The 24,987-nt window shown below is 46.2% G+C and overlaps 1 protein-coding gene across 39 annotated transcripts in view; it reads left to right on the plus strand.

The window, feature by feature from the left end:
- Nucleotides 1-24,987, plus strand: part of LOC115073820 (complement decay-accelerating factor-like) — an 83,631-nt gene that overhangs the window by 55,995 nt on the left and 2,649 nt on the right. For 37 of the 39 annotated variants that reach the window (XR_003852109.1, XR_003852111.1, XR_003852110.1 and 34 more), the window contains one exon: nucleotides 342-1,161. The exons of the other annotated variants lie outside the window; for them this stretch is intronic. Coding sequence is in view for 14 of the 37 variants with exons in the window: in XM_029572673.1 (XP_029428533.1) it covers nucleotides 342-409 (68 nt within the window). In the remaining 23 variants the exon portion in view is untranslated. Of the gene's footprint in view, nucleotides 1-341; nucleotides 1,162-24,987 lie in introns of those variants that run through there. 39 annotated transcript variants of the gene reach the window in all.

Genomic DNA, 24,987 nt, shown 5'->3' on the forward strand with positions numbered 1-24,987 from the left:
CGCAGCTCTTTTAGCCTGCGAGCGTCTGGCAAGCCATGGGCTGCTTTTCTCTATCATACGCCATGGCCTTTTCAAATTCTGAACTGGTTGCCCAGACTTTCCTTTTCCTAAGTTTATATACATGTAAATGACTTTATCTTGGAATTCTTACAGGCAATCTCATTTCTTAGCATTTATATCTTTCATTACTAGGATTAAATCGAGTTGCGAGAACCTTTCCTAGCCATTGTTTTACATGGGAACCATAATGTGAACTTAGCATTTTAAGTGGAATGCATCTGTCCCATCTTCCGACATTTTACCAGCTGCATTTTAATTTTAACTGTTCTTTGCTTTCTTAGGAAACGTACCTCTGATTCTTACAGTGCTCATTATAAAAGCTGTGATGCCTAACTGGTTTTCCACCTGAAGAGCGGAAGATATCTTTTTTTTGTAATTAGAAACTATTTTTAAAACATTTGCACAGATGTTTGCTGCTGTAGTGGAACTTTTTTTGAGAGCTGGCGCTTCCACTTCTGCTAGAAGTTGTCCAGCCCTGCAGTGCATTAGGAAACGTCTCCTCTGTGTTCCCCGCCACTCACGTTACTCCTGTTGAAATTGGAGAGCATCCAGCATTAGTCCACGGGCCTCGGTACAATAAGGCGACCCCTCCCCGAGAATGCACGTCACCTCTTCAGCAAATTCTGAACTTTTGGCTTACGTTGCAGGTCCCGTAGAAATCTACCTATCCTCTCAGGTTAAGGAGGCTGAATATCGCTTGCTGCTTGTTGCAGTGTGAAAGTTTGCTTGAGAAATAATTTAATTTGAAACTACCTTAAAATCAAGTCTCTCGCATCTTTTTAGATAGGAATTGCATTTGAGCCAATTCCTAGAGCTAAGGGCCAAAAATAATTCATGCTTATCCCTAAACGTATCTCTGGGTTCCACCAGCTCGCTCACTAATCTCTGCTTACTGAATATGGAGCTGGGAAAGCTGCTACATTTTCTTTGCTTGAACTAGCAGTCCTTATAATGAAGTTCTTGGAGAACATGTCCTGTGCCTTGCTGGACACCTATTGTCACCTTTTGTTAACTTGCCTAATTACAAAATATTCTCTAAGCAAGGTATAAAATTGCTGCATAAACACAAAATAGGTCAAAATTAGTAAAATAAAAATCAAGCTTTGGATGTGATAAACAAGCCTGCAGTTGCCTTAATAAGTTCTCAGTTTTGTCTGAAACCTGAAGTGCTTGGCTCACAAACCATGCAACCATCATGCTGTACAACAGATTCAGACAGGCTACCCAGTGTAATTCAATTATCTGCTGCTTATCTTGCTGGGTTTGAATTGCTATCCAAGACAACTGTTACAATTGCCATTTGATTTGTCTAAATTTGATATCTGTATATTAAAAATGAAGTTTGTAAAATTATAAATTTAAAGAAGGCTCTTGCAAGTAGAGAGTGAAGCAAGGAAACTGTAGTTTGTTTGTGTTTAAGCCAGCATGTATTGTGAAATGTTAAATATTTGGGTCCCTTTTAAGGAGGCAGTCTGTTACTGCGGGCGTGGCTCGCCTAGCAGTCACGCCCTCCTTAAAGGGAGGCCCATACAGCTGCAGGCTGGGTTAGTATTGATTTCATTCAGATAGGAAAGCCAATGAGACTTTTCTTGGATTGGACTCGCTTTCAAGGGCCTCCTCACCTTCACCCTGTCAGCTGCTTGTATGTTTGGGCAGCTTCATGCTGAGTGCGCTTTGCATGACCTGATGAAAGCAGCAGGGCTTTGAAAAGCTAATGGAAGAAGGTCTTGCTTATGACTTGCCAACCTTTATGTCTATAAATACACAAAAGAGAAAATCCAACGTTGCTAGACACTTGTAGAAATATCAATCTATATGTGGCAGTCTAGCACAGGTATGGGTGAGGATTGTGTGAAAGCATCTGGGGAAAACCTCATATAGTGCTACTTATGCAGGCACTGTATCCCCCTCATATAGTGCTACTTATGCAGGCACTGTGTCCCCCTCATATAGTGCTACTTATGCAGGCACTGTGTCCCTCTCATATAGTGCTACTTATGCAGGCACTGTATCCCCCTCATATAGTGCTACTTATGCAGGCACTGTGTCCCTCTCATATAGTGCTACTTATGCAGGCACTATGAGGTTTCCCCAGATGCTTTCACACAATCCTCACCCATACCTGTGCGAGATTGTCACACACATATATTGACCTTTATTTCTATACATCCATGTGGACCAATGGTAGCCATATATGAAGGAAGTGTAAAACTTGATGGGGGTTGCAGGACCTTTCCCTGTAAGGTATGATAATGTGTGTTAAATAAAAGTACAGTGAGTGCTTTTTCATGACTGAACTCTTTATTGTGCTGTAAGCTAATCAAATGGGAATAACCTTTGCTGCAGTCTTTTCATTTTATATTTTAAAAATTGTGTAGCCTGCACCCTCAAGTAGTGCAGGGCGAGGAACACAAGCTACATCCATACTCAAACCAGTCTGAGCACCAGAACATGTACATAAAATGAACACCGGTACATTCAAATGGACAATGCTGGGGGCTGGAAGAAAAGCTGTAACCCTTATGCGTAGAGGAGCGGGCTGTGACCAGGGTTCACATCCCACTGCTGGGCGAATCGCTTTACCCTCCATCGCCTCAGGTACAAATTTAGATTGTGATCCTGCTGGGATTAGAGAAATGCCCACACTGCTTGAATGTATCGGTTGTGAAAGTGCTTTTATTGTCAAAGTCTCTGTAAAATAACCCACTCATAAATTACTTTGGAAGATTTGATCAGGAAAAGGATAAATACATTTCTATAAAAAAAATGAAGAGGTGACCTGCCCTTATCAAGTTAGACAAATGTTTTAAAGAACGAACACATGAAGTCCATAAACGGTACCACTGGATTATTTTACTTTTGGAGGCACACAGTGTGTCTGTGTGTGTGTAAACAGTTTGTTTTTGTTCTGTTTCATTCTGGGGGTGGGTCATTTCAAGCCCACCCCTGGATTATTTCTTTCATTTGTTTTGTCTTCTAAAAAAAAAAAAAAAAAATCCGCCCCCCCCCCCCCCCCCAAGTCTCTCAGAATCCATGGTGGTCTAGCAGGGGCCCTGCGAGCAACCTCTCACTCCTGGGCTGGTGGCTGCCCTTTTTGCCCTACCATGGTACAGGGGCTACTGGTGCTATGGGCGAGCCCTTGTCACGTGGTAGGGCAAAGGGTGGCTGGTGCCATGCGCCTCCATTTTGCTCATTTTCATATCCCTCTCAAAACGTGGCCCATCTATTGCAGAAACAGGCCTCAGCCAGGGACTACAAACTGTAGTGCTCTCTCAGCCTCTGCTCATATGGACCTGCAGTCCAGCAAATGTCCAGACATCCTTACCCTCTGAAATGAAACCCAGGGGACATCCCTGACATTTCAGCCTTCAGATAAAAAGCTCTTAGCTGGTTCTTGTGAAGCCCCCCTCATCTGTCCCGGTCATGGACTGCCAGGTTTCTTTTCTTGCAAAGACTATTTTCTAAGGATTTTTCCCCACGAAGTACATGCTTCAGGGGCTTATTTTTTGGGTGGGCTAAAGTATGTCGTCAACTTCATTTGGAAATCCTTACATGTGCTTTTACACCTGCCAAGTAGCCACCGTTCTCTTGCAGGGCCATGGGTTTCGGAATTGCTGCCACAGCACAGGCTCTAAGATGGAGCTCTTTGCAGCACAGGAATAGCAAAGATGGTCTTGCCTGCAAAATCCTAAGCTGTGGAAGCGAGTGTTACTTCTTACCTGATAATTTCCTTTCCTTGAATACAAACTGGTTACACATACCAACCAGCAGATGGAGACAGATCACCAGGCTCACTGACACCACCCTGCCAGTATTCTGTAACAAGCTAACTCTGGCTAAGCTCAACCCAATGAACCATCAAACCATATTACTGGTTTTTCAGTTTAATATCCTTTATTTATTTTTTTTGGCTTTTATGGAAATAAGAAATAACTCACCTGGAGCAAAGTAGAGACAAATCAAAGGTACAAAAATCCCTAACACTACTAAATATAGCAGAAGGCAGCAAAAATCAAATAAATGTTCATGTAATTAAATTTTTAAAGAACCAATTTATACATCAAATTACAACCTATATATAAACCCTGCAAATGTGTCCCAATGTGCATATGTCTCAGACCTGTACATAGAAAATTGTGGTTTTTCAATGTTATCCTTCCATGCTTATCTGTGAGTGGCCATCACAGCTGTAATTTACAGAAGGATTATATGGGTTATCTTGATCCTCTTTTATTGAATTTATAGAGTGCATGTACAAGAAAATGTCCTGTGGGGTTTCACATTTGGTAGCTGTGGCTGTGTAATCAGTCAGACATCATTTGAACAGTTGGTGAGGTGTTCCCATCTATGTACCATGACCTTCAGAGATCAGGGGTGGTCAAAATTCTTGTTTGATAATAATTTCACTAAAAAAAATCCCCCTGAAGAAGCTGAATTTTGATGAAACAGTGTTGGGGTAAACAAAAATTGTTATAAAAAAAGTGTTGGCTGTGTTTATACAGCAAATAGCTGCTCTGTGTATGATTTTAAATTGAGTGGAGAATGTATGATTGGTTGATGAAAGAGTGAGTAGTGTTGTGTTTTTTTTTGTAGGGACTCTTATTGATTGCAAAAGAAAGTCCAAATTTGAACAGTTCCCTCCTTCCTTCCAAACATTTCATGTCAGTCCCATCTCCTCACCTTGATGCTGAAGACTGTTTACCCAGGGCCAGTAAGTATTTTGGGTGAAGTAGACAGCCATTATGTCTGCTAATGCTGCTTCCAGCACTACTACTCTACCAGGCATAAAATGTATAAATACACTGAATGATAGGGGGAGGGTCCTGGACTTGTCTGACTGTACTCATGGAAAGGAAATTAACAGGTAAGAAGTAATTTTGCCTGCCTCTTCATCCAGTCAGTCTAGTGCAGCTGAACAGGCTGCTGCTCAAGCCCTTTGGGACAACACTAACGTGAAAGGCTTTTAGGCCTGACATCCAGCCAGTACGGCTTAGGAAAGGGATGCAATGATGACCGTTTCCACCTTACAGATATCCAGTGGAGAGACCAAACAAGTGCACCCTCCTGCAATGAGCCTGCAGCTGCTTTGGCACGGGACTGCTATACTCACTTTCAGTGGCTCTAGAAGCTGCTTCATCTCATGACTAAAAAGGGAAGAAGGACATAGGCTTCAGCATCAACCTGCTGCTAAACCAAGGTGAAGAAATGAGACTGACACATGAAATGTTTGGAAGGAAGGCGGGAACTGTTCAAATTTGGACTTTCTTTTGTAATCAATAAAGAGATTCCCTACAAGAAAGCACTTGCAATCCAAACCAAACAAATGGAAACCAGAAAGACCAGACTCAGAGTGCGCAGCTGTTAGGAAATTGCCTTTGAGGAGCAAACCACAGTCCTGCCACGAAGAACAAGACCCGGAACCCAGCTCTGCTTCATGCTTTAGAACTTGTTTACCTTGAATTTGACCTCTATAGCAAGAGAGCTGCTACTTGCACCTTCAGTGTATTAATAGCCAAGCCCTTAGAGAAACCTTCCTCCAAAAAATCCACTGTCTAGCACGCCACTCTTCAAACTCACTCATAAGCCAAAGATGGGGAGAATCTTCTAGGCTTCAGGATTGTAGGCACTACTGCTCTCTCTGCTTTTGCACTGAATGGTTTCTTATGATCCAACTGCATGAGATCTGTATCCCAAAAGGCAGTTTGACAAGTCTGAAGTCATAATAAGCACCAGGCCTGCAAACTTCAACCTCATCTGCTTCACTCTCCTTAACAAGAGCCACAGCGAAAACCTACCATTTCAAGCCAGAACTTTTGACTCTGAATAAGTAATTTCCTGTAGTTTGGCTGAAAAAAATCTAATCAGAAAACACTCTCTTTGATCATCATTTGATTGAATGCTACCAGCTACAGGTCACATTCCCCATGGTTGACCACTCCATGACCAAGAATGTCCATTTTGAACATGTTCCACTCCTGATCAGTGCAAGAACACTTATCTTCAGTCTTTCCTGCCCATCAGAGCAGCAAATCTAGCTCTTGGGATGTCATATATGTCCCTGCGAAGGCATTGGTGGACAGTATTCTGGCTGTTTGAAACCGTATTAAAGGTGTAAATGCAGAAGGGCAACCGCTAAGCCTTGATCTCCAACAAGAGGGACCACCTTGCCTTTCCCTGCGGCTACTGACCTTGAGCGACCTGTTACTGAAGCTGGGGAATTGAGATCTATTCCGGAAAACTGATCAGGCCTGGCCCCGGAACATGTATGTATACATCTGCCTCTCTGGGTGTACTCTGGCCAGTATAAATCCTCATCGGCATTTATGTGCATCCTCAACCAAGTTACCAGCGCTCATGTTGCTGCCATGGAACAGATAAGCTGCAGTGAACTGGACCTAGATTTATAGCAATACAAGATCTGCTCTATCAGCCAAGCCAGCAACACCGAGGCGTCCTAGATTCTCCAGGGATGGTGAATTGCTTCCTGAGAAATTGGACTATCCCACTCAATTCCTATCACCATGGGCTGCCCCCATCGTATCCTTGTGCCAAGAACTAACTCACTCTTCTTTATGGAGCATCACTTTACAACCAACACGACCTCCCAAGGCCCCCATGGAGCAGCAGCTAACTCATTCGACAGGGCTATAACTAGAAGCATTCATAGACACAGCGATTAAGAAATTAACGGCCGAATTTTAAAGCCCAGCACGCATAAAAATCAGGACTGATGGGTGTGGGTAGGGCCCAGGCACGTGCGTAAGCGCTGATATGTGCACGGGGGAGGCCAGCCGGGGGAGCAGCCATTAGCCTATGTCCCGGGGCAGCACGTGCCGGCAGCCGGCTGGCACGAGTACATTACTTACGCTCCTGAGGTGCTTAATTGGAGCGGACAGGGAGGGAAATAGGGGAGGCCCTATTGTGTTGCTGTGTGAACTTTACGAACATTCACCCCCCCTCCCCTGCGTGTGCAGCCAATGGATTTTATAACCTGTGCGTGCCGATCTTTTAAAATCTGCCCCTAAGGTTGCAAATGCTTCCTTTATGGAAGAGGTGCCACAACTCTCTGTGCCTCCCCCTCAGGGGAAAATTAGGTACTAGGATCAGATTCTAGTGGACATACTGCCCCTAAAAATGACTCACCTGACCGGGCCTATAGCCAAAAGTTCATGTAGTGGGCACAACCGAAACTATACCCATTGCAAAAGATTGCACAGATTCAAAATAAGTATCTGCCCACTTCCACCAGCAAAGAATCCTCCCCTGAATCAGTGCCTAAGTCTTCGTGCTTAGTCTCACGGCAGGAGCCGACGTCAGAATTTTCTTTTTCTACCTAAACCAGGCCATGGCCACTGCCTACCATCTGCTGGTGATGGAGACTAGGGGAGGGCTGCCCAGCTCAGAAGGGGGTGATAGTATTCCTATGGATCTATCTCTAGCGGGGCTGAAGAGGAAGCAGCATTTAATCTCGTGCTGTAAAAAAATATTTGGTTTGTATGTACGTATCTCTTTTCTTTCTCTATACCTAGCCTGCAGCCATTCCTAAACAGTGATCTATACATTCTTACTACAAAATAATGTTTTTCTGAATACGAACATACATTCTTAGTAATCCTCAGCTTCCTGATGACCAGTTGCACTGTGCATGCCGCCAAATGAATTCACCACTGTTTTGCTGCTTTTCGCTCTACATCGTAACCGATTTCAAATGGTGCTAGACAAAAAACTAGGACTCTGAACACCAAAAGAAATCGGTCAGCCTGTGTAAGAGAAGTTGGCTGGTCCTTAAAGGTCATTCTCATTGTCAAGATAATCTTCAGGGAGCGGCACCTGGAATTCAATATTTGCTGCTAGTAAATGACTTTTAAAATGAGGGCCGAAGCGCGGAGACAGACCATGGAATTTTAAATGACTGCCCTCCATTTTATATGTAAAGGGAGTGCAGCCACAGGTTGCTGGCAGTGGAAAGAGATAGGCTTGGTAATTTAGTAAGAACCACAGAAGTTCCTTTGCTTAAAAAAAAAAGGGTAAGCGAAGTTTAAAAGGAAAATGCTTTGCCAGGCTGTTTATATATATAAAAAAACTTTCCTCAGCCAGGAAATCTCTTCTTAAGATATTTTTCCTTGTGAATTTTGCTGATTTTGGTAGCTCAGTTGGACAGTCGTGAAGAGACTGACCACACCCCGTTTGCAGGACCTCCTAGAAGGGCCAGAAATGGGGCAGGAAGGCAGCAGGCCCTCACGCACTCACTCGTGCCCTTTGGCAAGTGGCCACAGTCCTAGCGCTACTGCAGGATGATTCTGTGTAGATATTTTTAATTTGAGGCTATTTTACTATAAATGCACACACAGGCAGGAATGTGGGCAGTGGCCGATGCTTTCACATTCTACAGCAACCACAGTTTTGTAGGGCGGGTGCGGGTTGAAAGTTGCAGTATTCATTTTTAAAAATACGTTCCCTTTGTGCCCAACTGTTCCTGAATCCTCTTCTTTTCCAGCACCGTGCTGCAATTCTTACACCTAGAACACTGATTTCAAATGGTGCTAGATACAGAGATGTTAAAATCTAAGCCACCATGTGAAACCAGCTTCCAGGAGAAGACCATCTCTGTTTAAAGAAGTTCAGCTCGCTAGAACAGAAGACATTAATATCATACACACAATATTTTAATGAACTGGTCTAGCAGGGAGAGCATCAGCTCTTTTTAACCCACAGCAAGTAGTCCAGTGTAATGGTAGGAGCTAGAGACCACCCAGTGGCCTATAGTGGTAGCAGCTGAGGCCCTTGTAACAAGTGAAGCAAATCTTTACATACAAAAGGTAGGGATAGTGTAATTGTTCTGTTACAGTGGTTTAGAAAAGCACTAACTGCTTGGCAGCTGCAGGATAGATCTGGATGGAGAGCCAAAAATGGCTAATGTCTTTGACTGGGTAAGAGAGTTGGAGCAAGGGAGAGCACTAGTTGTATCGTACTTGGGTTTCAGTGAGTAACAGTTTTGCATAAATAGTGCACCCTTGGAATGGATCCTAGGCGGCTGGGTTAGAAACGGGCTGAGGGGAGGTGATAAAGTGTGGTGGTAAATGAAGTTTTCTCTGAGGAGGGGCTTGCTGCTAGTGCTGTGCCTCTGTGTTCAGCCCTTGGACCGGTTCTTGTCAACATTTGCTTGAGCGACATAAGAGAAGGGTTGTTGGGAAAAGTGTGTTTGCTGACAATACCAAAATCTGTACCATGATGACAGCCAGGAAGGAGTGGAAACTATGACGTGGGATCTAGTGAAGCTCGAGAAATGGTCTATGGGCTGGCAGCTAAAATTTAATGCTAAAAAAATGCAAGGAAGAGGTACAATATTGGAGGTGAAATTCTTCTAAGCACAAAGGAATAGTGGGGTGATTGTATCTGATTATCTTTTGGCCAAAAAGGTGCATAAAGCGATGGTAAAAGCCAGAAAGAGGCTTGGCCGCATCAACAGCAGGAAAAGGAAGGTGATATTGCCCCTGTTTAGAGGCGGATTGGCCTATCGGGGGATCGGGCATCCCGTGATGGGCCGGTTGCGCTAGTCACGTGGTCTGCTGAGCGCGGCCGTGACAGAGCCGTGCTCGGCAGACCACGTGGTATCTCCTGGGCGGCGAATCCCCCGCTGCCCCTGTATAGATCCCTTGTGAGACCTCACTTGGAATACCATCTGCAATGCTGGAGACCCCACCTTCAGAAGGATAGAAATAGGACGGAGTCTGGCTAGGGGCCTACTACAATGGTGTGCGGTCTTCTTTCTAAAGCATAGGGGGATAGACTTAAAGATCTAAACATGTACACTCTAAAGGAAAGGCAAAACAGGGGAGCTATGACAGACAGTTAAAGATCTGTGAGGGTGCCATGCACAGGAGCTGAGGTTTTCAATGGAAAGGAGGCTCTAGAATGAGGGTTAAAGGGTTTGGATGCAGAAGTAATGTAAGAAGGAAATATTTCTTGAGGGAGAGGGTGGTGGATGCATGGAAAAGCCTCCCCATGGAGGTGGTAGAGACGAACATTAACTTTCAAGAACGCAGGGGATAAGCACCAGGGATCTCTGAGGCAGTGGTAGGGAGTGTAAAGTTGAATGAGTTGGGCAAATAGGCAGACTGGAAAGGGCATTTGATCTTTTTCTGGCTTCACGTTCCTATGTTTCTACGACGCCATATAGGTCTATATATGAAAAGGGTGACATGTGGATGTGGTACAAATGTTTAATTTGCCTGAATATAATCCGCTTTGAAGTGCTGAAAAGTGGAATATAAATAAACAAATCAAACAAACATTGGCATTTGTGTTTTTGCTTATATGACTTCAACTACAAGTACAACAGAAAATTTCCAGGACGAGACCACCTCGTACATAACCCCATGTAGTGTTGCGCATACAAAGATGCACTAAAATAGTGCTTATGTTGGGTATACTATAATAGTACATCCACCCCACCCAACAGCAGGTTAAAATCCAATATCCACCCACCCCCATGAACCTCCACATTCCTATAAAATGTTGCAACCGTCGCTTAATACCCAACATTCCCCCCACCTCCAATTTACTGGAGACTGAGGCTGTGCTAAAGGGATCACAGTCCTGCTCCACACAAGAACTCACCCTCAGCTGCTTGCTTGCCCGAGAACACCTCGCTGCCTGGACCCCGTTCCATCTCGGCTCTTCCCTGACCCTGGATGCTGCTCTGCTGGTCCCAGCCTCAGCTCTTGCCCCCCTGCAAGGTCATCTGGAAGGCCCGCGCTGGCAGGACACGCACCTTTGTGCGCCCCTTCGATTGTTGAATGCCTGGAATTTGATTATTATTATTATTATGAATATCACAACTGTTCCTGGCTATGGATGATATGGACCCCTTTGACCAAAATTGTACTGTCTGGAACCAACATTCCATTACACCCGAAGAAGTTATTAACTGTTTCCACTGTTATTCATTGTTTTTGATGATTAATGCTCATTCCCTGCCTAAAAGAGCAGCTATCATTTAGGATACTTTGCTTACAAACCGGACTGTTTTTGTGTTATTGAGGCATGGAATTCTAGCAGTGACCCACCATTACCGAACTAATGCTGTCCCTCTCAGATTATTACACACATTGTTCTCTTCCCCGTCCACGCTGCTGCGGCGTGCACTTACCATCTTTTACAAACATGAACTGAATCTCACTTAGGTCTGGGTGGATATGCCCGCCCCCTTTGAAGCGAATGCTTCTTACTAGTAAAGCATTCAGCATTCGCCCATAACTGCTCCCCACTCATTGAATTTTTCTACTATGATCTTGTTCCGAGAAGACAATTTTAGGTGACTTTAATTTACACATGGACCAAGATTCTCCCTCTCGGGCCTGTGAGCTATTTCTTAGTCCTATGGAAGCCTGTAACTGGCAACAAATTACAACTGTGACTCCTAGAGCAGAACACATTCTAGACCTGCTCTTCCTTAATGCAGCTGAATTCTCCATCAATCTGGCTAATGTTATCTCTACAGCTGTTCCCTAGTCTGACCCTTTGTTAGTCACTGCCATGACTGGCATTAATTCAGTCTCTTCCTCACTTAATTCTCGCTCTTCTATTACCTATAAACAGAAACATATTGACCCTGATCAATTTAAAGAGCAGTTACTTCCCATGATCTCTAGTTTTCCTGATGGTTCAATTGAGACCACGACTGAGACCTGGAATTGGGCATTACTGAACAGTACAGACCGATTAGCCCCATTGAAAAAAACTACTGTTCGGAGGAAACATCATGGCCTCTTTACACTCACACCCTATCAACCATGAAAAAAGCTCTGCGTAGGGCAGAAAATATAGAACTCAAAGTAATTAAAAACTTTACACAGAGACCGAGATGGCCGCGGTCCGAACCCTCTCTGTCTTTCCTTCGCTTTTTCTTGCCTCATTAAGCTTCATACAAAGTGAAAGGCTACACTGAGGGAGAATATCCAAGCATCTCCCTCAGTCGACCCTTCCCAGCCACGGATTGAAGGTTTTCTTACACCAATACAGACTATTTGCCCGGGAGAAAGAACCATTGCTGTGTTTGACGTAGAGTGAAAGCCAACAGTGCTGGCTGAGGAAACATCATTGAATCCCGGTGTGCCGAGGATGCTTTCCCCTCCTTTTTGTCTGTCGCCCACAGGAGTAGACTTGTTGACGGACAGCCCCGGAATTAGTTGGAGATCAACGGCGCTTGCAGAGACTACTCCTAATGCTGATTTGGGTCCTGGATGTGTGGTCTCCGCAGAGGATCGAACCGGCTGGGGAGTATCTCTGGACAGTCCCTGGCTTCAGGCCTCGACGCCAGTGCCGCGAGGGGATATTAGCAACAATAATATGTCACAAGCTGTACTATAAGGGATTGTACTTGAGGCCTGAACCGTGGTCTCAAATTTTGATAAAGAAGTAAAAGACGGGCATGGTATTTCAGTGCATCTTTTCTAAATACCCTCGCTAAAAAAAGGTTAACTTCTGCTTCAGTAAGCTAAAAGTACATAACTCTAAAATTGTGCCAAAAACCAGAAGTGCACGCAGAAACAAGGAAACAAGATGTTAGGGATTCTGTGCATAAAAGGTGTGCTCCAAGCCATGATGAGCAAAATAAATATGGTTTCTGTGCATAAAAGGTGTGCTCCAAGCCATGATGAGCAAAATAAATATGGTTTCTGTGCATAAAAGGTGTGCTCCAAGCCATGATGAGCAAAATAAATATGGTTTCTGTGCATAAAAGGTGTGCTCCAAGCCATGATGAGCAAAATAAATATGGTTTCTGTGCATAAAAGGTGTGCTCCAAGCCATGATTAGCATTAAATTTGTGCTCATGGCTGGGCACAGAAAAGCCGCATCAAACATTTTCTTTGCAAAAATCCCAAGTATGGCATCCCGCAGCAGAAGTTGTGAGTTTACTCCCATACCCCAACACTGGCCCCAGGAGGTAAAGAAAACCTGAGATGAGTCTATGCACCACCCCACATGGGGGAGAAATGCCTGGATTACCACTGGATTTGCATGGAGGAATGCTAAGCTGCGCACATATTTTGACTTGGTCCTCACAGAGCCACGCACTGATCTGTGGGGCCAGCCTAGCACACTTTATCACACCAGGACCATGGAGGGGCATCCTGTCTAACCGATTACTTCCTGGGGAGGGAGGAGGGCTGAACTGAACTCTGCCCACCTTGTATGCAGGTAGGCACATGCATTGTTGCACACTGTGCGTGCTAGGCATAAAACCTAGGCAGTTTAGCATTTTCAGAACTATATGTGTTGTTTTAGGATCAGCTCTCTGCCAATACTATTTTCCTTGGGCAGTTTTCAGAGATAACCTATGCTCCTATTTTCCTTCTGCCCACTGGTGCAAAATCCATGGTTAGGAGTACCTGCATCTTGCATCTGTTTACGGAGATTTGAAAACTGGCCCTAAATTGTGCTACATCCTCCCTGCAGGCTCTCCCCATCCCCTCCCCTCCCTCACTGACCCCAGCAGAGCATCTCCTACCATCTGATGCCTCTTATTATTGTGATCTGGTGCAATGTTCTCTTGTGCCCATCGTGTTTACATTAAACAGCACTCAGTCCCTGCTTAATGCTTTAATGTACTACATTTTTGGCTTTGTGTGTTACATGCTCTAGTCCTGGAGGTCAGAAGTAAATCTGGCTTGGAATGTGGGTTTTAAATGCTTTTTACTGAAACAAACAAAATAAGATGTACAGGTGGCAGATGCAGAAAAGGTCATAGGCCCTACAAGCTGAGGCAGCTTTTTTTCCTTCTACTGTGACTGTCACCAAATATCCTATTTAAAAGTGGACAGGTACAGGGCATTTATCTACAAATTGGCTCTAAAGTGGGTTCTCACCTTAGATAAGCTTAAACATGTGGGAAGTTATAGATTTTTAATGATATTAAAACAGACCAATACAGTTCAGTAGTGCCCAATGGTGTGAGCACCATCTCTTTATCAATTTATCTTATTTTAGTACTGAAATTTGGACACAGCTCTTCCAATGCACCTCACTCTTACCCTGCAGCACCCCCTGCTATTCCAGTACTGAGACCCTCACACACAGCTCTGCCAATGCACCTCACTCCTGCCCTGCAGCACCCCCTGCTATTCCAGTACTGAGACCCTCACACACAGCTCTGTCGATGCTCCTCACTCCTGCCCTGCAGCACCCCCTGCTATTCCAGTACTGAGACCCTCACACACAGCTCTGCCTGTGCACCTCACTCCTGCCCTGCAGCACCCCCTGCTATTCCAGTACTGAGACCCTCACACACAGCTCTGCCAATGCACCTCACTCCTGCCCTGCAGCACCCCCTGCTATTCCAGTACTGAGACCCTCACACACAGCTCTGCCAATGCACCTCACTCCTGCCCTGCAGCACCTCCTGCTATTCCAGTACTGAGACCCTCACACACAGCTCTGCCAATGCACCTCACTCCTGCCCTGCAGCACCCCCTGCTATTCCAGTACTGAGACCCCTTACACAGCTCTGCCAATGCACCTCACTCCTGCCCTGCAGCACCCCCTGCTATTCCAGTACTGAGACCCTCACACACAGCTCTGCCTATGCACCTCACTCCTGCCCTGCAGCACCTGCTGCTATTCCAGTACTGAGACCCTCACACACAGCTCTGCCAATGCTCCTCACTCCTGCCCTGCAGTACCCCCTGCTATTCCAGTACTGAGACCCTCACACACAGCTCTGCCAATGCACCTCACTCCTGCCCTGCAGCATCCCCTGCTATTCCAGTACTGAGACCCTCACACACAGCTCTGCCAATGCTCCTCACTCCTGCCCTGCAGCATCCCCTGCTATTCCAGTACTGAGACCCTCACACACAGCTCTGCCAATGCTCCTCACTCCTGCCCTGCAGTACCCCCTGCTATTCCAGTACTGAGACCCTCACACACAGCTCTGCCAATGCACCTCACTCCTGCCCTGCAGCATCCCCTGCTATTCCAGTACTGAGACCCTCACACACAGCTCTGCCAATGCTCCTCACTCCTGCCCTGCAGCATCCCCTGCTATTCCAGTACTGAGACCCTCACACACAGCTCTGCCAATGCACCTCACTCCTGCCCTGCAGCATCCCCTGCTATTCCAGTACTGAGACCCTCACACACAGCTCTGCCAATGCTCCTCACTCCTGCCCTGCAGCATCCCCTGCTATTCCAGTACTGAGACCCTCACACACAGCTCTGCCAATGCTCCTCACTCCTGCCCTGCAGCACCCCCTGCTATTCCAGTACTGAGACCCCTTACACAACCTGACAATGCACCTCACTCCTGCCCTGCAGCACCTCCTGCTATTCCAGTACTGAGACCCTCACAAACAGCTCTGCCAATGCACCTCACTCCTGCCCTGCAGCATCCCCTGCTATTCCAGTACTGAGACCCTCACACACAGCTCTGCCAATGCTCCTCACTCCTGCCCTGCAGCACCCCCTGCTATTCCAGTACTGAGACCCCCACACACAGCTCTGCCAATGCTCCTCACTCCTGCCCTGCAGCACCCCCTGCTATTCCAGTACTGAGACCCTCACACACAGCTCTGCCTGTGCACCTCACTCCTGCCCTGCAGCACCCCCTGCTATTCCAGTACTGAGACCCTCACACACAGCTCCTCCAATGCTCCTCACTCCTGCCCTGCAGTACCCCCTGCTATTCCAGTACTGAGACCCTCACACACAGCTCCTCCAATGCTCCTCACTCCTGCCCTGCAGCACCCCCTGCTATTCCAGTACTGAGACCCTCACACACAGCTCTGCCCATGCACCTCACTCCTGCCCTGCAGCACCTCCTGCTATTCCAGTACTGAGACCCTCACACACAGCTCTGCCAATGCACCTCACTCCTGCCCTGCAGCACCCCCTGCTATTCCAGTACTGAGACCCCCACACACAGCTCTGCCAATGCACCTCACTCCTGCCCTGCAGCACCTCCTGCTATTCCAGTACTGAGACCCCTTACACACAGCTCTGCCAATGCACCTCACTCCTGCCCTGCAGCACCCCCTGCTATTCCAGTACTGAGACCCTCACACACAGCTCCTCCAATGCACCTCACTCCTGCCCTGCAGCACCTCCTGCTATTCCAGTACTGAGACCCCTTACACACAGCTCTGCCAATGCACCTCACTCCTGCCCTGCAGCACCCCCTGCTATTCCAGTACTGAGACCCTCACACACAGCTCCTCCAATGCACCTCACTCCTGCCCTGCAGCACCTCCTGCTATTCCAGTACTGAGACCCCTTACACACAGCTCTGCCAATGCACCTCACTCCTGCCCTGCAGCACCCCCTGCTATTCCAGTACTGAGACCCTCACACACAGCTCCTCCAATGCACCTCACTCCTGCCCTGCAGCACCCCCTGCTATTCCAGTACTGAGACCCCTTACACACTCTGACAATGCACCTCACTGCTGATATGGACATGGTAAGTTCCATGAAGAAAAAACAGTGTACACTGCCCAAGAGTATTATAAATTCATTCTGGGGACAGACATTTGCCCCTCAGAGCTAGACATTTTTTTATAAGAGCCAGCTCTACCGTGATGCAGGATTCTTTGCAACGGCAGATGCTATAACCAGCTCTTTACAGGTCCTAAAATGTGGGAAAGCTTATGCCACAATTAGTGTCAGTTTTCTGGTTTACTGTGAACCACAGGATGGCGCCAAACTAATAGAAGAGCACAGGGAGAATGTTTGCTTGAGGTCCCGTCCTCCTCCCTGACCCATGTTCCTTACCTTAGCAGAAAGCCCTCCTGACTGGCTGAGTGACTCAAAGATACGGGAGTGTGCCAGCCCCTCCCTTCCTTACAGGCCCATACAGTACAGTGCCCTCCGACGGAGCGCACTGTTAGCCGGCATCTGGACGCGCTAGCTTTACCCCCTATTCAGTAAGGGGTAAGAGCGCGTCCAAAACGCACGTCCAACCCCCCCGAACCTAATAGCGCCCGCAACATGCAAATGCATATTGATGGCCCTATTAGTTATTCCCGCGCGATACAGAAAGGAAAATGTGCAGCCAAGCCGCACATTTTACTTTCAGAAATTAGCGCCTACCCAAAGGTCGGTGTTAATTTCTGCCGGCACCGGGGAAGTGCACAGAAAAGCAGTAAAAACTGCTTTTCTGTGCACCCTCCGACTTAATATCATGGCGATATTAAGTCGGAGGTCCCGAAGGGTAAAAAAAAAAAAAAAAAAAATCAGCTCGCGGCTTGAAAACCGGACGCTCAATTTTGTCGGCGTCCGGTTTCCGAACCCGTGGCTGTCAAACCCACTGACAGCCGCCGCTCCTGTCAAAAAAGAGGCACTAGGGTCGCGCTAGTGGCCCTAGCGCCTCTTTTTACCGCCGGGCCTAATTTTAATAAATTAAAATACTGTATCGCGCGCATAAGAGAGTGGCCTGTGCGCTCGCCTGCTCTCCCGCGTTTTTACTGCATCGGCCCGTCTGTGTTTTATCGCTGCATTTTCCCCACACACTTCACGTCCTCCAGCAGTTTACTACACTCTAGCATTTTTGGGTCCTGGGATCTGTTTCATGTGTGCAGCACCAGCCTACCCCTGCCTGCTGTGAAAAGCAACACGCAATCAAAGCCGATCAAGTAGGAATGCAGTTAGCTAATGCACGTTGCTTCTTTACCAAAAATAATAATTAGTTAAATTCATACAGGGCCCAACTCAGACCTAACTATTTGGCTATAAAGGGTGTTTTATGTAGCTGGGCCTCCCAACGTCCATGTGACTGACTTAGGTTGGAATCGGGTCTTCTGTGCGACTTCCGTATCACTGACTGATACGCACTAGACCTAGCACCTTTCTATCCTAATGTTAGTGGAATGTGAAGAATTCCAAATCGGCATCCTACAGAAAGGCTACGTGAAAATAATCACTCCAGAACAGATCCTGAACTTAGAAATTGTAAAGCACTCCCTCCTGCCTCGGGCAGCAAGGAGTGTCAGAGAGGAGGTGTTAAAATGTTTTATTTAGCACGCGCTCGTGTTCCTGGAAATGTGGCAGTGGCTTTGCTCTTCATTTAAGGGTGGTTTACACAAGGAGAAGGAATGGGAAACGCACACTCTGGGTCCTCAGCCACGCGGGCAGGGTCCGCAGCTGTTACCCTAAAACGTGCAACTGCACAAAAATGAAATCTGAGACAAATTGGCAGCAAGCTGGACTTCGACAAATTCCACTTTTTCAAGATTGGCTGTTCTGGTCCTGCTTTAATTTTATTTTTTGACCTGGCAGTTTCTGCTCTGCAATCAAACACGGAGCTGAAATCTGGTGCTGTGAACCTTCATTCCTAACTACCCAGGGATTTTATCCTCGTTCCTCTCCCTCCACCCCTGGTCTGCTCACTGCTGTGAAAGGCCTGGGCTGAAGGTGGGGATTGCACCAGGGCTCTCTGGCAAACCCTGCAATCGCAGACCTTCAATCTGACCACTAAGATGTCACTCTTGAGCGATCAGCCAGGAGGAGCCGGGGATCTTCAGCACTGCTGCCCAGTTGGTCCCCATTCCTGGTTTTCTGCCAGTTGCATGCATGAACCTATGGTCCAGGAAACCAGTGCTACAACTGGGGAGAGGGGTAAAACCAGGAGCGGCTCAGTGTGGTAACCCGAATCCAGTCCTGTCACTTTAAAGGTCTGACAAAGACTGCTGCGGCTTTCAGATGTCTTGCAGCACAATTCTTTGGCAGGTAAACTTTTCCCTCGTCCCTACCTTCACTTTCAGCATTTTACTGTATTACTGTTGTTTGTCAGGCAGATTTACATCCAAAGGAGATTACAATGACTTCTTTCTGAACGCTGCACGCACGTTGTTGCAAAAGAGAAGAACAGAGGCTTATTGCAGCTGTATTAGAGGTGATCAGGAGTGCGTCATCTGCACAACATTAAATCCGGCACAGAACGCACGACTGGCACCTGCGAAGCTCCTCTCAGCCTTCTGCCTTGCTAGAGAACACGGCCCTGAGAAACAACATTAAAATGCAGTCAGCAAGGCATCAGCACGATCCGCACCCAAGCTGTGAAGTGGTTTTTATGGCACAGAAGGTCAGCAGCAATGGCGGGCGTGGGTGCTTGAAAGGTTTTCTGCGCAAACGCAAAAAGAAAAAAAATAAATGGAATAGTCCTATGGTGATAATTAAATCTACCCTCACCCCCCCCAAGTATTCCATTTGCTTTACAGTTTCCCGCTCTACGGCGCGGACAACAGCACTCGGGGGGCTGTGGTGCAAGAAACGCAGACACAGTTCCCAGGACACGGGGGACCTTTCGGGGACCGCTCAGATTATTACACCTGCGTGAAGTTCTCTGGAGCTCTTCCTGTCAAGCACGCAAGTCCCCCTGGCCCCCTTTAACCCTCACAGACCTGCGCCCCTGCCAAGGCTACGCTGGGCCCGTGGCTCAGGTGGGAACGCGGGCTCCGATTACTTCCCTCTGTGATGCCTGGACCGAGGTCGGAAACCAGTTCAGTCACTTCCAGACTCTGCCAGCTGAACAGCTTCTTGTTTGTTCACTAATTCTTTCATTTGTTTTTGCTTTGAGGTGCACTGGGTTTTCTTTTTTTCTGTCTGAATGCTGTGAGGTGCGCGGGGCAGGCCTGAGGCCCACAGAAACCAGGCAGTAAGGAAGCGCTGCTTCCGAGCTGCAGTACAGCAGCTGCAGGGCGCCTGCCCTCCCGCTCCGAAGGGCTCCTGCAGGAATTTGTTTGTTTCTTTTTTTTTTTTTTTTTGGCATTTCTTGTCGAGGGGCACGACGACGCAACTGACCCCTCCTTTACTGGCAGAGCCGCCAATCTACTTCACCAATCGTTCACACGTCTTTCCTTCGAGCCGGAGGTCAAGCAAACAGAAGGGCGATAGCAGGCGTAGCTCTGACGCACCACAAAGTTCACCACATGGAAAGTAACCAGAGGACAGCACAGACCTGGAATCAGGGCTGGTGCCGGCGCTGGGTGCATACACATGCTCGGCTTTTTGGAGCCAGGTCTTTCGAGTTATTTTTCTTTCGGAGGATGGGTAACCGCTGTCAGAAAACTACCAGCTGCCTTCCAAAAATTGTTTTTCTTTAAGAGCAAGTGCTACTGTCACCCGACTCCTTAAAAAAAAAAAAAAAAAAAGTGAGAGTGCAGCAGCGGCTGGCCTCACAAATTAGAGCACATGGTGGCCTGCGGCTGAGCGAAGCCGACTTTCGATAGACACAGTACAAAGCGTATTACAACCTATGCACGTCAGTATGTTCACGAGTTTCCTTCCTCTGCGAAGGCAATGATGAACAGGTAATAAAGATTTCTCTACCAATTAATCCACCGCAGTCTCAAGGGGCAGCAAGAGCCAGGCCCATTTTAAATGCGTGTCTATTTTGTTTATTTATTTGGGTTTTGTATACCGGCATTCATTGAAAAATATCACGTCGGTTTACAGAGTTGCGCAAATAACAGTTAAGATATTTGCAAATCAAATCAACAAACTAAAATATATAAATACATAAAAAAAATTGTTTCTGCTTGTTATAAAAGTATTAAAATATAGCTAAAATGATGATAAAAATACGTCTGTATGCCAGGATTATCCCGCAAGATCTCATCAGAGAGGCAGACTTCAGCGCGCCACACTGCCCTCTCCCTCAAGGCCTGGCTCAATTCCCAGCCACCAAGCCCCAAACTCCTGCAACAGGTACTTTAAAAATGAAAAGGATAACTTTCATGCCAATCTCTCTCTCCTCCCATGCACCCAGCACCCGTGTGAACCCTGGGGACTCTGGTTCTAGAGCTGGGGGGAGCTGCTACTAAAGTGATACTTGCATTTTAAAAGTAGCTTTTGGAGGTGGGGGCGGATTCTCTGCAAGCAGGGGGCTCTTGATATTCACTTGGAGAAGGCTGGGAATTGGACACAGCAATTTTTTTTAAGCTACTTAACCTGATATCTTTTGAATACTTCCAGTTAAATGACAGCTTAAGATAGGTCTGAAGCTGAAAACAGTCTAAGACCGCCAGATAACCTTACCCTGGCCTAGAACGTCTCTTTCTTATCCGGCTACATTATAGCCGGAAAAAGATTCGTCTAGCTCCAAATTTAGCTGGATATATTGCAAATGTTGCCATTTAGCCAGATAATTGTGAGCTATTCTGCTAAACGGCTTTGAATGTTGACCTCTCTGCTTTCTAACATGCTAACACAAGGACATCTATCAAAATGAAAATGAAAACCTCTTAAAAAAATAAGAAGAAAGAAGAACAGTGACATCCCACGCTAACATGTGGAAACAGAAAGAATGATTATCTACACAGTACAGAGCTGAAATAAACGACTGGGACCAGATGTGCTTCAGGAGCTCTCTCATCACAGCACATCTGTGTCTACACATGATCTGTGCCAAAGCAAACACAAGCTGATCATCAACATCCACAAAGTAAACCAATCCGAGCCAGTGGAAGTGTCCACGCGCTAAGCTGCTACAGTGTTAGGGAACTGGACCCGAGCATTAGACATGGAGGTTTCACTCTCATATTTTCCTTGACTTATTCATTAAAGATGTGCAATCGTTGGGCCATTTGTTTCATGGGTACATGCGTATCTCACAGATGTATAGTACATGTGTAACCCATTAATAAAATACGCGCACACCATGAAACGAATGGCCCAACGAATACACATCCCTATTCATGCATTCAATCTGTGAGTATATTAAAACCATTCTTAGAGGGAGGGCTACTATTCTCCAGAGACGAAAGACGGCATTAGCAGTCATGACCTTGTATGAGCATCATAGCTGCAGGTCAAAATACTCAAAAAGCTTTATGATCCTGGACTTAAAAAAAAACTTGCCTAGGATCAAAAGGGAACGCCCTTGTCCTTGCTCAAAAGCTGAGCAAGGGCATAACACACATCTGTCACTGCAAGAAATATAAAGGATCCCAAAAAGAGGAACACAAGGAAGAATACCTGGTGAAACTGAGGGAGACAAAGAAAGCAATCAAGAAAGCAAAAAGTCAGGCGGAAGAAAGGATTGCCAAAGAAGTAAAGAGAGTTGACAAAACATTTTTCAGATACATCAGAGAAAGGTCCGAAGTGGTATAGTGAAACTGAAAGGTGACAAGGATCAATGTGTGAAGAGAGACAAAGACATGGCGGAAATATTAAACAAATACTTCAGTTCGAGGTTCACTAAAGAAGACCCTGGAGAAGGACCATCACTAGTTAATAAGACTGTGAATGGGGGTGGAGTAGAAGAAACTCTGTTTACAGAAGAGAATGTATAGGAAGAGCTAGGAAAACTGAAAGTGGACAAGGCCACGGGGTCGGATGAGGTTCATCCCAGGATACTGAGGGAGCTGAGGTGTGCTGGTGGGTTCAATAGATCTCTAGAAACAGGAGAGGTGCCGCAGGATTGGAGGAGAGCGGTGGTGGTCCTGCTTCACAAGGGTGGGAGCAGAGAAGAGGCTGGAAACTACAGGCAGGTTAGCCTCACCTCGGTGGTGGGAAAAGTAATGGAGACTCTGCTGAAGGAAAGGAGAGTGAACTATCTACAAATAAGTGGATTGATGGACCCGAGGCAGCATGGAGTCACCACAGGAAGGTCCTGTCAGACAAATCTGATTTTTTAGATTGCGTGACTAAAGAATTGGATCGAGGAAGAGTGCTCGATGTGATCTACTTGGATTTCAGCAAAGCTTTTGATACAGTCCCGCACAGAAGGCTTGTGGATAAAATGTGAAGCTTGGGAGTGAACGCCAAGGTGGTGGAGTGGATTACAAACTGGTTGATGGATAGACAGCGCGTGATGGTGAATGGAACCTACTCTGAAGAGAGAGCGGTGTTAAATGGAGTGCCACAAGGATCGGTGTTGGGACTCATCCTGTTCAATATCTTTATGAGCAATATTGCAGAAGGGATGGAAGATAAAGTTTGTCTATTTGCAGATGATTCTAAGATCTGCAACAGAGAGGGCAAGCCAGAAGGAGTAGATAGAATGAGATGTGATTTAAGGAAGCTTGAACAGTGGTCGAAGATATGGCAGCTGAGATTCAATGCCAAGAAGTGCAGAGTCATGGGTCCGCAGTGTGGTAATCTGAAAGAGCTGTATGTGATGGGGGGTGGAGGGCTGATGTGCACGGATCAGGAGAGGAACCTTGGGGTGATAGTGTCTAGCAATCTGAAGATGGCGAAGCAATGTGACAAGGCGAGAGCAAAAGCCAGAATAATGCTGGGCTGCATAGAGAGAGGAATAAGAAAAAGGTGATAATCCCCTTGTACAGGTCCTTCGTGAGGCCTCACCTGAGTATTGTGTTCAGTACTGGAGGCCGTATCTCAAAAGGGATGGAGACAGGATGGAGGCGGTCCAGAGAGGGGAGATAATTCATTTGATGGAGACCCCGCCACCAGGTTTATTAGGAGAGGTTGAAGGACCTAAATATGTACAACCTGGTGGAGAGGAGGTGCAGGGGGGATATGATACAGACCTTCAGATACCTGAAAAGTTTTAATGATGCACAATAGACAAACTTTTCCATTGGAAAGAAATCATATATAATATATATATATATATATATATATACATACACACATATATATAACTATCTGATCTTCATTTCCCTTCTCATTCCAAGTTATTGTTTTCCTTGTTATATGTAACTGCTTTTCTGCACTATTGTTTAAATGGTAAAGTTTTTTATAATTACACCCCTGTTTCTTGTGAACCAGCATGATGGGACCACAGTCTTGAATGTTGGTATATAAAAAAGTTAAATAAATAAAATAAATAAATAAATAAATAGAACTAGGGGGTCACAACATGAAACTCCAGGGAGGATGACTCAGAACCAACATCAGGAAATGTTTCTTCATGGAGAGGGTGGTGGATGCCTGGAATGCCCTTCTGGAAGAGGTGGTGAAGACAAAAACAGTGAAAGAATTCAAAGGGGCATGGGACAAACACTGAGGATCCCTAAAGGCTCGAGGATGGAAATGAAGAAAAGCGTGCATGGGGGATACTATCCTTAATCAATAAGCCTGATGCGTCTGATGCAACTCCAACATTGCTCTTTGCTTCAATGGCAAGAGGTAAAAGGGAATTGGACTCAGACAGCAAACAACAATGGCCCCCTCACTTTTAAGGTTTGGGAAACGAAGTATGGGAGTGACCTGTATGGCGGGGCGGATGCTACCATAAGCTTACTGGGCAGACTGGATGGACCGTTTGGTCCTTTTCTGCTGTCTTTTTCTATGTTTCTAAGGACCTGCACCTCAACAGAAAACCTTTTCTTACAGGCACTTCCGTTTGGCTTGTCATAAAACCCGTTATATTCCTCCGAACCGTGTCAGGAATAAGCAAACACGGCACAAGTCAATCTTCAGGAATCCGCACTTCTCCTCCTTTACCTCTCCCCACCTGGAGCTCATCAGATGTTGTCTCGTGCACAGTAATTGATCTGCTTAAGAGTTACCTCCAATGCAGGCCTTTGAATGCCCAACAGCTGTCACTGTAAGAGCAGTGCTCAGCCTCGCCCTCTTCCCAAGGTCGATGAGTCACTCTTTCTTCTTGCCAGTCTACGATAGAGAAGTGGGACTCAGAAATTACACCCAGGGCTTTAGCTGGACATTGTACTACAATAACCACTAGCCCATCAGGCAAACTGCGAACAGTAACATTGTATGTACAGATCTACAAGACTTCGAGTGATGCAGATAAATGTTCAACAGGAAACGGACAGACTGCAAAGTCACCACAGGCTACTGACTATTGGATGCTAAAGGTTTCCATGCACTACCAACTTGTGTGTATTAGAGAACTGTTTCCATATCCTAAAAGAGCCTCTTACACAAGCGGGTAATGCAATGAACAGATATAAATGATGAAACGAGATACCAAGTGGCTGTCACACTTTCAGAAGAAAACGTA

The sequence above is a fragment of the Rhinatrema bivittatum genome, chromosome 12 (assembly GCF_901001135.1).
Source record: "Rhinatrema bivittatum chromosome 12, aRhiBiv1.1, whole genome shotgun sequence".
Classification (NCBI taxonomy): domain Eukaryota; kingdom Metazoa; phylum Chordata; class Amphibia; order Gymnophiona; family Rhinatrematidae; genus Rhinatrema; species Rhinatrema bivittatum.